A 16,771-nucleotide genomic window follows, 5' to 3' on the forward strand; every position below is an offset into this window, starting at 1 on the left:
GCTGTTTCCTATATACATATATAATATGTATATGAAAGGGCTGCTGGTATCTTTGAGTTAATTTTGTATCTAGCTACTTTGCTGAAGCTGTTTATCAGGTTATGAGCTCTCTGACAGAAATTTTGGGGTTACTCATATATACTGAGAAATTTTCTGCATATAGGGACACTTTGACATCTTCCTTTCCCGTTTGATTCCCCTTAATGTTTTTAAGTTGTCTTATTGCTTTGACTAGAAGTTCAAGTAGTATTTTGGATAGATAGAAAGAAAGTAGGCAGCCTTATCTTGCCCCTGATTTAAGTGGTATTGTTTAAGTTTCTCTTCATTTAGCTTGATGTTGGATATTGGTTTGCTGTATATTGTTTTAGTTATGTTTATAATCTATCTATCTACCTACCTACCTATCTATCATCTATCTATCTATCTATCTATCTATCTATCTATCTATCTATCTATCCATCTATCTGTCATCTATCTATCTATACTTGTGTGTCCCTGATCACTCTAATACTTTTATTATGAAGGGATTTTGAATTTTGTCAAAGGCTTTTTCAGCATGTAATCAGATGATCATGCTTTTTCTTTTGGTTTGTTTACATGGTGCAATACAATGAGGGAATTTCCATCCCTACATCCCTTGAATGAAGCCTACTTGCTTATGATGGGTGATTCTTTTAATGTGTTTCTGGATTCAATTTTCAAGTCCTTTATTGAGTATTTATGAATCAAGGTATATTAAAGAAATCGATCCGAAATTTTCTTCTTTTTGTTGAGTCCTTGTGTAGTTTAGAAATCAGGATAACTGTGGCTTCATAGAATGAGCTTTACAGTGTCCTTTCTCTTTGTATTTTGTGAAATCGTTTATGGAGTATTAGTATTTGCTTTACTTTGTAGGTCTGGTAGAATTCTGCAGTAAATTCCAGTGTTTGGGGCATATATGATCAGAATTGAAATATCACCTTGGTAGATTTTTTCTTTTGATGAACATCAAGTGAACTTACCTATCTCTTTTGATTAAGTTTTTTGGAAAGCCTATTTACTGTAGATATTAGAATGACTACTCAAGCTGGTTTCTTGGGTCTATTTGCTTAGAAAACATATTCCCAGCCCTTTACTCTGAGATAATATCTATCTTTACTGCTGAGCTGTGTTTCTTGTATGCAGCAGAATGATGGGTCTAGTTTTACCATCCAGTCGGTTAGTCTATGTCTTTTTATTGGGGGAATTGAGTCCATTGATGTTGAGATATCAGTGACCAGTAATTGTGAATCCTTGTTATTTTGATGGTGGTTGTGGTGGTCATGGTGGTGGTGGTGGTGGTGGTGGTGGTGGTGGTGGTGGTGGTGGTGGTGTGTGTGTGTGTGTGTGTGTGTGTTTGTGTGTGTGTATGTTTCTCTTGCTTTTTCTGTTGTGGAATTACTTATTTCTTGTGCTTTTTTGCATGCAGTTGTCATAGTTTTCCTTCTAGTATTTTCTATAGAGCTGAATTTGCATGTAGATATTATTTAAATTTGGATTCATCTTGAAATATCTTGTTTTCTCCATCAATGATGATTGAGAGTTTTACTAGGTATGGTCTAGGTTGGTCTCTGTGGTTTTTAAAGGAGTACAAGACATCTGTCCAGGAACTTTTCACTTTTTAAGTCTCTCATGAGAAGTTGGGTGTAATTCTAATATCACTGCCTTTGTATGTTACCTAGTCTTTTTAAACTTGCTACTTTTAATATTTCTTTGTTCTTTGGATTTTATGTTTTTATTATTATGTGGCAGTAGGATTTTCTTTTCTTATAATGACTGATTGGTGTTCTATAAGCATCTTGTATGTTTATCAGCATCTCTTTCTTTACAATGGGAGATTTTTCTTCTACGATTTTGTTGAAATTATTATCTAAGCCTTGGAGCTGGTACTCTTCACCTTATTCTAGTCCTATTAATCTTAGGTTATGTCACTTCATGCTATCCCAGATTTCATTGATAATTTTTTTTCAGAATTTTTAGATGTAACATTTTCTTTGACTAATGTATCAATTTTTTATCTATTGCATAGCTAATCTGTATGGTTTGGGACTCAGTGATCTGATAAACATGGATGTAATGATATCAGAAGAATTGAGGTCCACCAGGGAGAGCAGACTGCTCAGGATATGTCTCAGAGAACTCAGCAAATTCATGTTTCTTCTTGATACCAGACTTTTGTCCATCCACAACTTCTATTTGGATTTCACATATAACTACCTTCTTTAGTGAGTAAAATATCTGGATTAAATTTAGTTTTTGATTGCTTCTATGGAGAACACCATTTTAGCACTAATATTTTAGAATACTCTATCTGAGATATATTTTCTAACTATTTATTTCTCTTTTATGATCCAGGATTTTTCATCTATTGACTAAGTCATGTCTCCTTCTATAATAGCTTTCTGACTAAGCTGACTCCTTAATAAAGCTGCCTCTGTTCATTCAGGTCCATGAAGAATCTTGTACAATTTATATACATTCTTATATAGTGCATAGTTGACAAATCCTTTAAAGAACAGATATCACACTCATTTATTTATTGTCAAACTCATGTTTTCATGTTTTTTTCTCCAGACCAAGCAGTGTCATAAATGTCACGATGTTACCATGTTGTTGAGGTTCATAAACACATTCTTGCTTCCTAGAATCCTGTTGTTCCTGAAAATCATGGAGGCATTGACCTTGGCAGGGCAAACATTCCAAAAGGGGAACATGAAATAGAATATGTACATTAATATGCAAATAAGCTTTATGCCTATGCCAACCATCAGGGCTTGAGGAGACCTGCATACTTCTGGTCTGCTCCAGAGGCAAGTATGATGTCACACCACACCTTCTGCAATGATGTTTGCCAGGCATCTATGTACTTATCCAATCACCCCCAGAATCTTCTATCATGGAGATGAAGACATAAACACGTGGCTGTTCTTCCTTTTCTGCTACCTCAACAAAAACAATTGGCAGGAGCAACAATTTTTTATTTTTTGCAAATGACATTCCTTTTTATTTTTTATATAATTTTATTTTTCTTGGATATTTTATGTCTTTACATTTCAAATGTTGTCCTCTTTTCCCTCTATCCTATACTTCCTCCCTCTCCCCCTGCTTCTGTGAGGATGCTTCCATTCCCACCCTCTCATTTCAAACTCATTGCCCTGGGATTACCCTACATTGGGGAAACAAGCCTTCCTAGGACCAATCTCCCAACTGATGCTGGACAATATCATCCTCTGACACATATAGAGCTGGAGTCATTGGTCCCTCCATGTGTATTCAATTTTTGGTGGTTTAGTCCCTGGGAGCTCTGGTAGGGTTTGGTTATTTGATATTGTTGTTCTTCTTATGGCATTGCAAATTCCTTCAGCTCCGTCAGTCTTTTCTCTAACTCCACCATTGGGGTCTCCTTGTTCAGTCCAATGGTTAGCTGCAACCATCCTCATCTGTATCAGTAAGGGTCTGGAAGAGCCTCTCAGGAGACAGCCATATCTGGCTCCTGTCAGCAAGCACTTCTTGGTGTCTGCAATAGTGACTGGACTTGGTGTCAGTATATGGGATGGATCCCTATGTGGAACAGTCTCTGGATGACTCTTTTTTTCCACTTTTTGCCCCTGTATTTCCTCCCATGAGTATTTTGTTCTTCCTTCTAAGAAGGAATGAAGCATCCACATTGCAGTCTTCTGGGCTTCATATGTTCTGTGAGTTTTAATACTAACATTATTGATATTTGGTGTTGCTGAGTCAGTAGGAATTGGTATCTCATCCCCAATTCTCTTAGAAAAAAATTATAGAGCCTTGAGACAGGACATACATGCTGACTTCTCTGAACCAGAAAAATCTATCTCACGCCTTGAGACCTTCCTGACCTTTCTAGCAGTAGTTGGCTTTTTATTCTTACAAAAGTGTAGGCTACGCTAAACCCCAGGAGAACAATGCTGGTTTGTTGCCAAACATCTAGGGACATCAAAGAATCAACTTCCCTGGTATTAAAAAGAATACAAAATAAAGAAAAAATGAAAAAAATTATAAACTGGCATAAAATCTCATTTTATTTGATCTCCATTACAAAGCACCATCCTTTCTACATTGGAGGGGCCACTGTATTTACTGTTACTTGCTCTTAACTATGGACCCCACATTCTAAACACTTGTATAGAATTTGTCAAGGAATGAGTATTCACAGTCCAACTTGGATGTTAAGCAGTCTCCAAGGTTTTTGTAGAGTAGGGAATTTATGTCCTTGTTGGCGCTATAGCAGAGCTAGTAGGAGGGCACAGGACTTGGGATAGAGTAGGAGGACATTTAGATAGTTGAGAAGTTTTGTGGGAAGACAGCCTACCTGGGTCACTTCCTAGTCTTTACATTCTCTAGTAAAGCTGGGAATCTCTGCCCCAGGCTGGAGTCTGGTGTATTACAGAATCTCTGTCTATTAAGGGCTAAGGTAAGGAGACTAGGAAAGTGGGGCACAGGACTGATTAAAGCAAGACATTATGACTGCAGGCAGAATTATTTGTTCTGAGTTTTAGCAGGCTTCCAAGGTTATAAGAAGAAGGGGAGTCCATATTATCTTCAAGCCTCTGACTGTTTTGGGTGAGAGTAGACATTCAGGGATACAGGCTTAGCTTGTGGCCACTAATGGCTATAGACTCAAGTGTCCACAGTGGTACAAGGCACAGCGATGCAGGCAGATGTAGGCAGGAATTTAGACTAGAAGATGGAGTGCAAAGGAGACAGAGAGGACCTAATTCCTCAGTGCTTTCCCTAGGAACTAGGCTGTCAGTGGACTGGTGAATGGAGAGCTTCTCTGTCACAGGTGGCAACAGTCTTTTTGGATAACGGCAGAATGGTGGCAATAGGAATGGAGTGTACATGAGCATTACTTTAGGAGAAGGGGCCAGAAGATGAAGCAAAGGAAAGACAGCTTTTCTTGTCCTTAAAAACGTTTTAATCATTTCCTCCAATTGTTGATGTTTGTCTGAATTTTAAAGAAATTTATTAATTTCCTGATTAAGAATTTCAGTTATCTTCATAAAGCTGATTTTATGTTATTTTTCTTGTATTTGGTTTGCTGGAATATTCAGGGCTTGCTTGTAATAATATAGATGGGTTCTAGTGGTGATCTTATGCATTGACAGTGGTTTTGTGGCTTATTACACTGACCCCTAAACATTCATGATTTGGTAATTAGTTTGTAGGTACTGATTTGTGAGGTTGACTTTGTTGGCTGGCTGTTTTGTACAGGTTTCTGTTGTCTCTCTGGCCTTCTGATCTGTGAGCCTGGGATTCTGAGTCTGTGTTGACTTTTGTGGGATAGGGAGTCTGCATTCCAGTTGTAGGCTGGGGAAAGGAAACTAGGAGAGTGCAGGTTTAAAAAAATGAGGGATCCCAAGGCAGTGAGGGAGTAAATGACATCACTTATCAAATCTGCTTTTTCTCTAGCAAAGCAGATAGTCCCTGCCCAAGTTGGTTGCTGTGACATGTCAAATAGAAGGCTTGGGATGGGGAATTATGATGGGGGTATGCTAAAATAAATAGTATGGGAGTTTGGCAGATAGGCAGGCTACCTCTACTTCTAACAGTCTGCAAATCCTCTAGGAGAGCTGCAAGACTCTGGCCCAGGACAGTCTCTCATATAGTAGGGCATCTCCACACAGCTGGGGCCTAGGTTATGGAAACTAGAAGAGTGGGAAATTTAGAGTGTGGGCAGAACATGGCAGTCAGACAGTTACCTGGATGTTTCTCAACCTGTCTTGTTTTAGTATGGGGGAGTCTATACCCTGTTGAGGGGTGGGAAAAAGCAAGTAGGAGGGCAAATATCTTGGTTAGGGTTTCCATTGATGTGAAGAGACATTATAACCAAGGCAACTCTTCTAAAGGACAACATTTAATTAGGGTTTAGAGGTTCACTTCAATGTCATCAAGGCCAGAGCACAGTAGCTCCAAGCAAGCAAGGAAAAGGATGATCTAAGTGTTCCGCATCTTGATATGACTGCAGCCAGGAGAAAATGGACTCTTCTACACTGTGCAGAGCTTAAAAACTAACCCTCATAGTAACCACTTCCAACAATCAGGTCAGGACTCCTAATATTACCACTGCCTATGGGCCCAACATATTCTAATCACCATAACAAGGGACTGGGGTTGGGGTCATTGAGATAGTGAGAGAGAAGACTAGAGGACAAAAAGCCTCCCTGAACTTCTATCACTCTGTGACATCTCTAGTATAGCAGAGAATCTCTGCTCATACTTTTTATATATAAGTAGATATTTACATTGCTTACTATTCATGTACTGCCAGAACAATATGCCACTAAATAGCTTAATAGAATTACATTTTTCACTGTTCAGGAAAGTAGAAGTTAAAAATCAAAGGGTTGATACAAAGATTCTTTTCTGTTGACCCCTGATGATGCAATGTAGTCAGTAACTTACTGACTACAGAGTGTCCGCTTGTTATGGCCTCAATTTGAGAGATGGCACCAGCATTCTTATATCTGTTTTAAGGAAAACACTAATCTCTTAAACATTGTCTTTAATATTCATTAGTTTATTAGAAGCTTCATTTTAAAATAGAATTCTATAGTTGTTAGAACTTCAACAGGTTTCAGCATTCAGTGCTAGATAATAAGGCATAAATAAAAATATTTTTATATTTTTCATACTGTTTTAAACAGGGCAAATAATGGGAAATCTTGTTATGTTTGATAACATCGTTTCTCAAGGGTGAAGGAACTCTCATGCTTGCTTCAAAATAATTCTTTCCCTAAGGGAGTCAATGACAACATAACAGTTTTATTCTATATGCCTCTAATTTGGATTTGGGGACAGGGATTGCATCATAGCTTCTCTATGTGGTTTTCAAAATTAGGGCTCACATAGAGTTCTCAGGAGGCATGGACAAAATTCATGTTCATATATATGTCATATCTGATTTTGAACTGACTACTCTACTGATTATTGCAACGCATGTATCATTAGTTGAGATATCCCAGCTCTTTCTCTATATTGTGTTTTTTTCTTGAGAGAAATGGAAGAATTTCCCCCTGCTTTTTAGCTAAAGGTAACTATGTTAACCATAAATTAGTTTGTCATATCAGGGCATAGAATATATATAATTGTGTATCACTGCATATGCTTGGGTCTCTCAGTGTCTTTCTCTCTGCCCCCTCCGCCCCCCGCCCCGTGTGTGTATGTGTGTGTGTGTGTGTGTGTGTGTGTGTGTGTGTGTGTGTGCCTGTATGTCTGTCTGGTCAGCATGCATTTCAATTTGCAAGGATTACCCCATCAAATAGCAAACAGTTCTTTATAGAGCAATTTACCTCCAACTGAGAACCTGACCAACCTTTGAGTTAAAATAGAACTTCCTCCCTTACAAACCTCTCCATAAAATATTTTTCTTAAACTTATCCATATTTGACAGAAAGCAGGAAAATCAACTACTTTGCTCAGATTTAATAGCAACACAAAGCTTCTATTGTATTTTTTCCTACTTCTTCTCAAATTTCCGTGAATTTAGCCATAAGTGTCCCTGGTATTCATGTGCCAGCTAGTGTACTTGGCTTCTCCTAGCTACTTTCTTTCTGGCAGCCAGCCAGGTAGTTGCTATTTTCTGCTACTTTATTTTTCTGAGTATTACTGTTCTTGAACAGATGGAAACTTCCTCTACAGCAAATTGCATATTGCAGCTACCTGTTGCTCTTATATTTTCCAACTTTTACATTTCTGTGATTGGCTGTTGCCTTGACTTTTCCTTGTTTCTCAAAGCTACTAGCACTGTCTTTCCAAATGCTTGCCAATTTTTACAATCTTTTTATGTAACTCTTCCACTAAGGACTATTCAGAGACCATATATCAGCTTCTTCATCACTTAAGCATCTTATGACCTGATATATATATATATATATATATATATATATATATATCCATAAGAATAATACTGTTTATTGCAATATTGCTCAAAATAGCAAACTATTTGAAACCATATTCCTGTGAACAGATAGATATCAAAATTTTCATGGTGATAAAATAACTATTATTGACACAGAAATGAGTAAGAAAGGAATTACAATTAATTTCAAACAATATCACATTAATTGGCTTTTCTACAGAGTGAAATCGATGATACTTAAGCATTTTAAGGTTGGTATTTACATAGTTCAAAGTCTACATAAATTAACTGTAGTTAAGGCTTATAAGGGGTAAGAGGCAAGTGATGGGTGTGTTGCCAATAACAGAGACAAACAGGCCACTAACAAGTCTTCAAATAGAATATATCCACAGAGCTCTCTCAACAGCTATGATATCTACTTTAATTTTATCATGTTCCTTTTCTTATTGTTTAGAGCTTTCTCACTTGTTTAGGAAATAATTATATAAAAGAGAGAGAATTTCAGGTTAGTAACAGAGATAACATGTAAGAAATCCAAACAAAAATAGTCTTTGGCTTAAAAATTCAGGTTAAAAATAAGGCAGGCATAATTTTCTTTTCCTAAGAAGACTCAAGGAATTGCCTTGTCTGATCTCAGTCGTGGCAGGAAAGTCAAGTATTTCCATGTGTTCTGTGTACCTGAATGCAATGCTTAGGTTTGCGCTTAGGATGATAACATGGAATCAAGGTCATTTGATACAATCTAGAAAGAGTGATGGGAGAATGACCACATTGACTGAGAAATTGTTACTAAGTGAAGAACCCATAGCTATTTACATTGTTATTGATACATCATAATGTTGCTGCAGACCTATGCCCTTAAGATTTTGACCTTTGATAGATGCTACTTTTGCTAATTTCCCCAATATCCTAATATTTTACTAATCCAAAGAAGCACTGTGGGTTAAAATACTTGTATTTAATTTTTAGAATGTCTTATGCAAGTGCATTCAAGAAAAGCTAAACTATTGCAAAATCATTAAAATCATGTTGACTTCTCGATTTGTTGGTAACAATTTACATGCTAATTCCTTAATTTCAAATTTTCTTGGTGAAATCCAGGCACCTTGAGTTGGATATGGGTCTGATTTAATGATTGTTCTGAAGTTCCTTGTTTCCCTCTAAAAGACATTTAGTTATTTTTCAAGGCTGGCAAATTATGTCTCTTTCCAAAATATCACTATCTCATTACTATTAAAATGTCTTCACTTTCCTATTGGAAGACCCAAACTAATGTTATATTCAGTAGTGGTGATTAATAAAGTGTACCCAGAGTGTACTAGTAAAAATTACTTTTCTTTACTTCCCATTTCTCCTTTCACTCACAGCAGAAGGGGAAGAACTTGAGGATGGATAATGAGAGCACAGTGTCTGAGTTCATTCTCCTGGGTCTCCCCATTCAAGCAGAGGACCAAAATATGTACTCTGCCCTGATCCTGACAATGTACCTGACAACTGTGCTGGGGAACCTGCTCATCATCCTGCTCATCAGGCTGGACTCTCACCTCCACACCCCCATGTACTTCTTCCTCAGTCACTTGGCTTTCACAGACATCTCATTCTCATCAGTCACAGTTCCAAAGATGCTTGTGAATATGCTGACACACAGCCAGTCCATCTCATATACTGGGTGTGTTTCCCAAGTGTATTTTTTCATAGTTTTTGGAACCATTGATAGTTTTCTTCTGACCTCCATGGCATACGACAGGTATGTGGCCATCTGCCATCCTCTGCACTATACCCTCATCATGAATCTGAGTCTCTGTGTCCTTCTAGTAGTAATTTCCTGGGCCTTATCTTCAGCCAATGCCCTTGTGCAAACCCTCCTTTTGGCTCGCCTATCTCACTTTAGAAACAATACCATCCCCCACTATTTCTGTGACCTCTCTACTTTGTTGAAGCTGTCCAGCTCAGACACTACCATCAATGATCTCATCATCCTTGTTTTAGGTAATGCAGTTATTACCCTGCCATTCATATGCATTCTGGTATCTTATGGTTACATTGCAGTCACCATTCTGAAAACTCCCTCCATCAAGGGAATCCGAAAAGCCTTGTCCACATGTGGCTCTCACCTCTGTGTGGTTTCCTTGTACTATGGAGCCATCATTGGACTATATTGTGTCCCCTCATCTAATACCAATAATGACAAGAATGCTATTGTGGCTATGATGTACACTGTGGTCACACCCATGCTGAATCCCTTTATTTATAGTCTGAGGAATCGAGATATGAAAGGAGCACTGAGAAATATCCTCAGCCGAACAAAATGATGCACCTTCTGCTTCCCTTTAGCTGTGTAGGCCTCCCCCTCCTTGGCATATGTAATATATTATCTCTGAATGGTCACTTAAAGATACTTTAATCTGAACTTCTTGCACATATCTTAGAGGATACATTTTACTCTTTTATTGATAATCTTGGGAAAGGTGTCATACACACACACACACACACACACACACACACACGCACGCACACACACACACACACTCCTCTCTGTATTTCCCTTTGCACATGATATCTTTCCCCAAAAGTTTTAAAATTTAATGTAATACGTTTTGTAATTTGGATAGCTTGTACCATTTGAAGAAAAGCCTTTTTTCCTTTTTACCTAATGAAAAAATATTTTAGATAGGATTATTTTCAATTAAAAAATTTACAGGAAATGTATTTCTATGTAGAACAAGATGTTCTAGAATTTGGTTTTCCTTGAACAAGTAGAGATCACCCCACCTCTGCTTCCTTAATGCTAAGATTAGTGGCATGAACAGCTATGAACAGCTTGATCTCATTTTTTATATTTAATTCAGCAATATTTTGAATTTTAACTCATATAAGCTTAAATAGATACTGTGTTTCAGACACACCACCAATAAACTGGTTACTTTTATTGCAGTTCATTAGCCTCACATTAATGTCTTCTGGGTTCTTATGTACACACTGGAATCACTATTCTGAGGCCTCCATCCATGCAAGGAATTTTCCAGCCTCTTATTTGTAACACACTTTTCATTGTTATTGACAAATGAAGATATACATTTTTATAAGAAGAGATGTTTTGATACATATATGTATTGTATAATGTATGTTGTATAATGAATAGGACTATCTCCTAAACATTTGTCACAATTAGTGGTATACGCACTCAGAGTGTGTCCTTGTACTACTTTTGTACTATGCATTTCATCATCATCACCCCTTGTCCCTCGAATATGAAGTCAAAACTATAGTTACTTTCTTTGCTCAAATTTCATATGCAATACCAGCTTTTCTTCTTTTCACATAATTTGCTCATCATTTTGTAATTTGTTTGTCATTGTTCAATTTTTTACAATATATATTTTTAGTTTATATTAACTATGCTGTTACCTTTTTCCTTCTAAACTCAGTGGTCTATTGATATCAGGTAGACAAAATGAGTGCAGGTTCTAGGTGTTGAAAGGGGCTTTGGAAACCTCTTTGTTTAGTAAGATCAAGTTTATGTGACATAAAAAAGTGGGAAGAAAGAGTTTAAAGTGGCCTTTTATATGATGCTGTAGTTATGTGGCATCAGTATGTTCTGTATAGGGGTTGGGTGCCCAATTATATGGGTTGGTCAAAATTATATAAATACAATGCTTGTATGAAAATATGAAAAAGTTAAACTAAAAACTTTAATCCAATTACAGTGTGTTCTAAAATGAAATGTGTTCCACATTTAATTGCAAAAATACATTGTCCTCTGTTTCCATCTGAAATGTTGAACCTGTGTTTTTTGTTCTTTTAATATTTTCAAGACAAAAGTATTTAGCTTAATTAATAGTAACCAAGTACTATGACATATTTTCATATCTACTGATTATTATGTAGAAAGAGATTCAAGTAGTGCAAACTTGGTGTTCTGTTGTTACACTAGCAATTTTAATGAAGTTGAGTCCTTAGACTGATGTAACACTTGGAAACTTCTTAAATCTGAGTGATTATTCTTGTCACTGAAAGGATAATTCATACTCATAAAACCTGAGGTAATATCTAAGGAAAATAATATACACATAGCAATCACCATTAAAATATATGTACTATACTTTCATACCATAAATATTATATGATATAATCTGTATACTAATACTATATATTATATATTAAATATATTCATGTATGTGTAATTTTAATGAATATTATTAAAGTATTCATTTAAAAATCACTAGGCTGGACCAAGGGCTTACCTAGTTCTTCCACTGGTGCCCTGACAAGGCTATTCACTGCTACATATAAAATTGGAGCCCAGGGTCAGTCCATATATAGTTTTTGCATAGTGGTTTAGTCCCTGAAAGCTCTGGTTGGTTGGTATTGTTGTTCTTATGGGCAGGAAAGTGGGGAAGAGAATAAAATTTGAAATGTAAATAAGAAATACTCAATTTAAAAAACGGAAAAATAAATAAATAAATAAATAAATAAATAAATAAATAAATAAATAATCACTAGGCTTAAATGATACAAACCAATACTATAAGTGCTAAAGTTCCTTTGGTCCCTTGTCAGTTATATCTTCTTTACCCTTGAAGATAGTGTCTTTTTTTTTTTTATTAACTTGAGTATTTCTTATATACATTTCGAGTGTTATTCCCTTTCCCGGTTTCCGGGCAAACATCCCCATCCCCCCTCCCCTGCCTTATGGGTGTTCCCCTCCCAACCCTCCTCCCATTGCCGCCCTCCCCCCATAGACTAGTTCACTGGGGGTTCAGTCTTAGCAGGACCCAGGGCTTCCCCTTCCACTGGTGCTCTTACTAGGATATTCATTGCTACCTATGGGGTCAGAGTCCAGGGTCAGTCCATGTATAGTCTTTAGGTAGTGGCTTAGTCCCTGGAAGCTCTGGTTGCTTGGCATTGTTGTACTTTTGGGGTCTCGAGCCCCTTCAAGCTCTTCCAGTTCTTTCTCTGATTCCTTCAATAGGGGACCTATTCTCAGTTCAGTGGTTTGCTGCTGGCATTCGCCTCTGTATTTGCTGTATTCTGGCTGTGTCTCTCAGGAGCGATCTACATCCGGCTCCTGTCGGTCTGCACTTCTTTGCTTCATCCATCTTGTCTAATTGGGTGGCTGTATATGTATGGGCCACATGTGGGGCAGGCTCTGAATGGGTGTTCCTTCAGTCTCTGTTTTAATCTTTGCCTCTCCCTTCCCTGCCAAGGGTATTCTTTTTGCTCATTTAAAGAAGGAGTGAAGCATTCACATTTTGATCATCCGTCTTGAGTTTCGTTTGTTCTAGGGATCTAGGGTAATTCAAGCATTTGGGCTAATAGCCACTTATCAATGAGTGCATACCATGTATGTCTTTCTGTGATTGGGTTAGCTCACTCAGGATGATATTTTCCAGTTCCAACCATTTGCCTACGAATTTCATAAACTCGTTGTTTTTGATAGCTGAGTAATATTCCATTGTGTAGATGTACCACATTTTCTGTATCCATTCCTCTGTTGAAGGGCATCTGGGTTCTTTCCAGCTTCTGGCTATTATAAATAAGGCTGCGATGAACATAGTGGAGCACGTGTCTCTTTTATATGTTGAGGCATCTTTTGGGTATATGCCCAAGAGAGGTATAGCTGGATCCTCAGGCAGTTCAATGTCCAATTTTCTGAGGAACCTCCAGACTGATTTCCAGAATGGTTTTACCAGTCTGCAATCCCACCAACAATGGAGGAGTGTTCCTCTTTCTCCACATCCTCGCCAGCATCTGCTGTCACCTGAGTTTTTGATCTTAGCCAATCGCACTGGTGTGAGGTGAAATCTCAGGGTTGTTTTGATTTGCATTTCCCTTATGACTAAAGATGTTGAACATTTCTTTAGGTGTTTCTCAGCCATTCGGCATTCCTCAGCTGTGAATTCTTTGTTTAGCTCTGAACCCCATTTTTAATAGGGTTATTTGTTTCCCTGCGTTCTAACTTCTTGAGTTCTTTGTATATTTTGGATATAAGGCCTCTATCTGTTGTTGGATTGGTAAAGATGTTTTCCCAATCTGTTGGTTGCCGTTTTGTCCTAACCACAGTGTCCTTTGCCTTACAGAAGCTTTGCAGTTTTATGAGATCCCATTTGTCGATTCTTGATCTTAGAGTATAAGCCATTGGTGTTTTGTTCAGGAAATTTTTTCCAGTGCCCATGTGTTCCAGATGTTTCCCTAGTTTTTCTTCTATTAGTTTGAGTGTGTCTGGTTTGATGTGGAGGTCCTTGATCCACTTGGACTTAAGCTTTGTACAGGGTGATAAGCATGGATCGATCTGCATTCTTCTACATGTTGCCCTCCAGTTGAACCAGCACCATTTGCTGAAAATGCTATCATTTTTCCATTGGATGGTTTTGGCTCCTTTGTCAAAAATCAAGTGACCATAGGTGTGTGGGTTCATTTTTGGGTCTTCAATTCTATACCATTGGTCTATCTGTCTGTCTCTGTACCAATACCATGCAGTTTTTATCACTATTGCTCTGTAATACTGCTTGAGTTCAGGGATAGTGATTCCCCCTGAAGTCCTTTTATTGTTGAGGATAGCTTTAGCTATCCTGGGTTTTTTGTTATTCCAGATGAATTTGCAAATTGTTCTGTCTAACTCTTTGAAGAATTGGATTGGTATTTTGATGGGGATTGCATTGAATCTGTAGATTGCTTTTGGTAAAATGGCCATTTTTACTATATTAATCCTGCCAATCCATGAGCATGGGAGATCTTTCCACCTTTTGAGGTCTTCTTCAATTTCTTTCCTCAGTGTCTTGAAGTTCTTATTGTACAGATCTTTTACTTGCTTGGTTAAAGTCACACCGAGGTACTTTATATTATTTGGGTCTATTATGAAGGGTGTCGTTTCCCTAATTTCTTTCTCGGCTTGTTTCTCTTTTGTATAGAGGAAGGCAACTGATTTATTTGAGTTAATTTTATACCCAGCCACTTTGCTGAAGTTGTTTATCAGCTTTAGTAGTTCTCTGGTGGAACTTTTGGGATCACTTAAATATACTATCATATCATCTGCAAATAGTGATATTTTGACCTCTTCTTTTCCGATCTCTATCCCCTTGATCTCCTTTTGTTGTCTGATTGCTCTGGCTAGAACTTAAAGAACTATATTGAATAAGTAGGGAGAGAGTGGGCAGCCTTGTCTAGTCCCTGATTTTAGTGGGATTGCTTCAAGTTTCTCTCCATTTAGTTTAATGTTAGCAACTGGTTTGCTGTATATGGCTTTTACTATGTTTAGGTATGGGCCTTGAATTCCTATTCTTTCCAGAAGTTTTATCATGAAGGGGTGTTGAATTTTGTCAAATGCTTTCTCAGCATCTAATGAAATGATCATGTGGTTCTGTTCTTTCAGTTTGTTTATATAATGGATCACGTTGATGGTTTTCCGTATATTAAACCATCCCTGCATGACTGGGATGAAGCCTACTTGATCATGGTGGATGATTGTTTTGATGTGCTCTTGAATTCTGTTTGCTAGAATTTTATTGAGTATTTTTGCGTCAATATTCATAAGGGAAATTGGTCTAAAGTTCTCTTTCTTTGTTGTGTCTTTGTGTGGTTTAGGTATAAGAGTAATTGTGGCTTCGTAGAAGGAATTCGGTAGTGCTCCATATGTTTCAATTTTGTGGAATAGTTTGGATAATATTGGTATGAGGTCTTCTATGAAGGTCTGATAGAATTCTGCACTAAACCCATCTGGACCTGGGCTCTTTTTGGTTGGGAGACCTTTAATGACTGCTTCTATTTCCTTAGGAGTTATGGGGTTGTTTAACTGGTTTATCTGTTCCTGATTTAACTTCGGTACCTGGTATCTGTCTAGGAAATTGTCCATTTCCTGAAGATTTTCAAATTTTGTTGAATATAGGTTTTTATAGTAAGATCTGATGATTTTTTGAATTTCCTCTGAATCTGTAGTTATGTCTCCCTTTTCATTTCTGATTTTGTTAATTTGGACGCACTCTCTGTGTCCTCTCGTTAGTCTGGCTAAGGGTTTATCTATCTTGTTGATTTTCTCAAAGAACCAACTTTTGGTTCTGTTGATTCTTTCTATGGTCCTTTTTGTTTCTACTTGGTTGATTTCAGCTCTGAGTTTGATTATTTCCTGCCTTCTACTCCTCCTGGGTGTATTTGCTTCTTTTTGTTCTAGAGCTTTTAGGTGTGCTGTCAAGCTGCTGACATATGCTCTTTCCTGTTTCTTTCTTCAGGCACTCAGCGCTATGAGTTTTCCTCTTAGCACAGCTTTCATTGTGTCCCATAAGTTTGAGTATGTTGTATCTTCATTTTCATTAAATTCTAAAAAGTTTTTAATTTCTTTCTTTATTTCTTCCTTGACCAGGTTATCATTGAGTAGAGCATTGTTCAATTTCCACGTATATGTGGGCATTCTTCCCTTATTGTTATTGAAGACCAGTTTTAGGCCGTGGTGGTCCGATAGCACGCATGGGATTATTTCTATCTTTCTGTACCTGTTGAGGCCCGTTTTTTGACCAATTATATGGTCAATTTTGGAGAAAGTACCATGAGGAGCTGAGAAGAAGGTATATCCTTTTGCTTTAGGATAGAATGTTCTATAAATATCTGTTAAGTCCATTTGGCTCATGACTTCTCTTAGTCTGTCGACATCACTGTTTAATTTCTGTTTCCATGATCTGTCCATTGATGAGAGTGGGGTGTTGAAATCTCCCACTATTATTGTGTGAGGTGCAATGTGTGTTTTGAGCTTTAGTAAGGTTTCTTTTACGTATGTAGGTGCCCTTGTATTTGGGGCATAGATATTTCATATTGAGAGTTCATCTTGGTGGATTTTTCCTTTGATGAATATGAAGTGTCCTTCCTTATCTTTTTTGA

At 37.4% G+C, this 16,771-nt stretch overlaps 1 protein-coding gene across 1 annotated transcript; it reads left to right on the forward strand.

Annotated features, from left to right (window-relative positions):
• Nucleotides 1-9,291: 9,291 nt before the first annotated feature.
• On the forward strand, nucleotides 9,292-10,215 carry Or1j15 (olfactory receptor family 1 subfamily J member 15). The gene is given in 1 exon segment (NM_001000381.1): nucleotides 9,292-10,215. A coding segment is annotated over 1 exon segment (924 nt).
• Nucleotides 10,216-16,771: the final 6,556 nt, after the last annotated feature.

Source organism: Rattus norvegicus, chromosome 3 (assembly GCF_021556685.1).
Source record: "Rattus norvegicus strain SHRSP/BbbUtx chromosome 3, alternate assembly SHRSP_T2T, whole genome shotgun sequence".
NCBI lineage: Eukaryota > Metazoa > Chordata > Mammalia > Rodentia > Muridae > Rattus > Rattus norvegicus.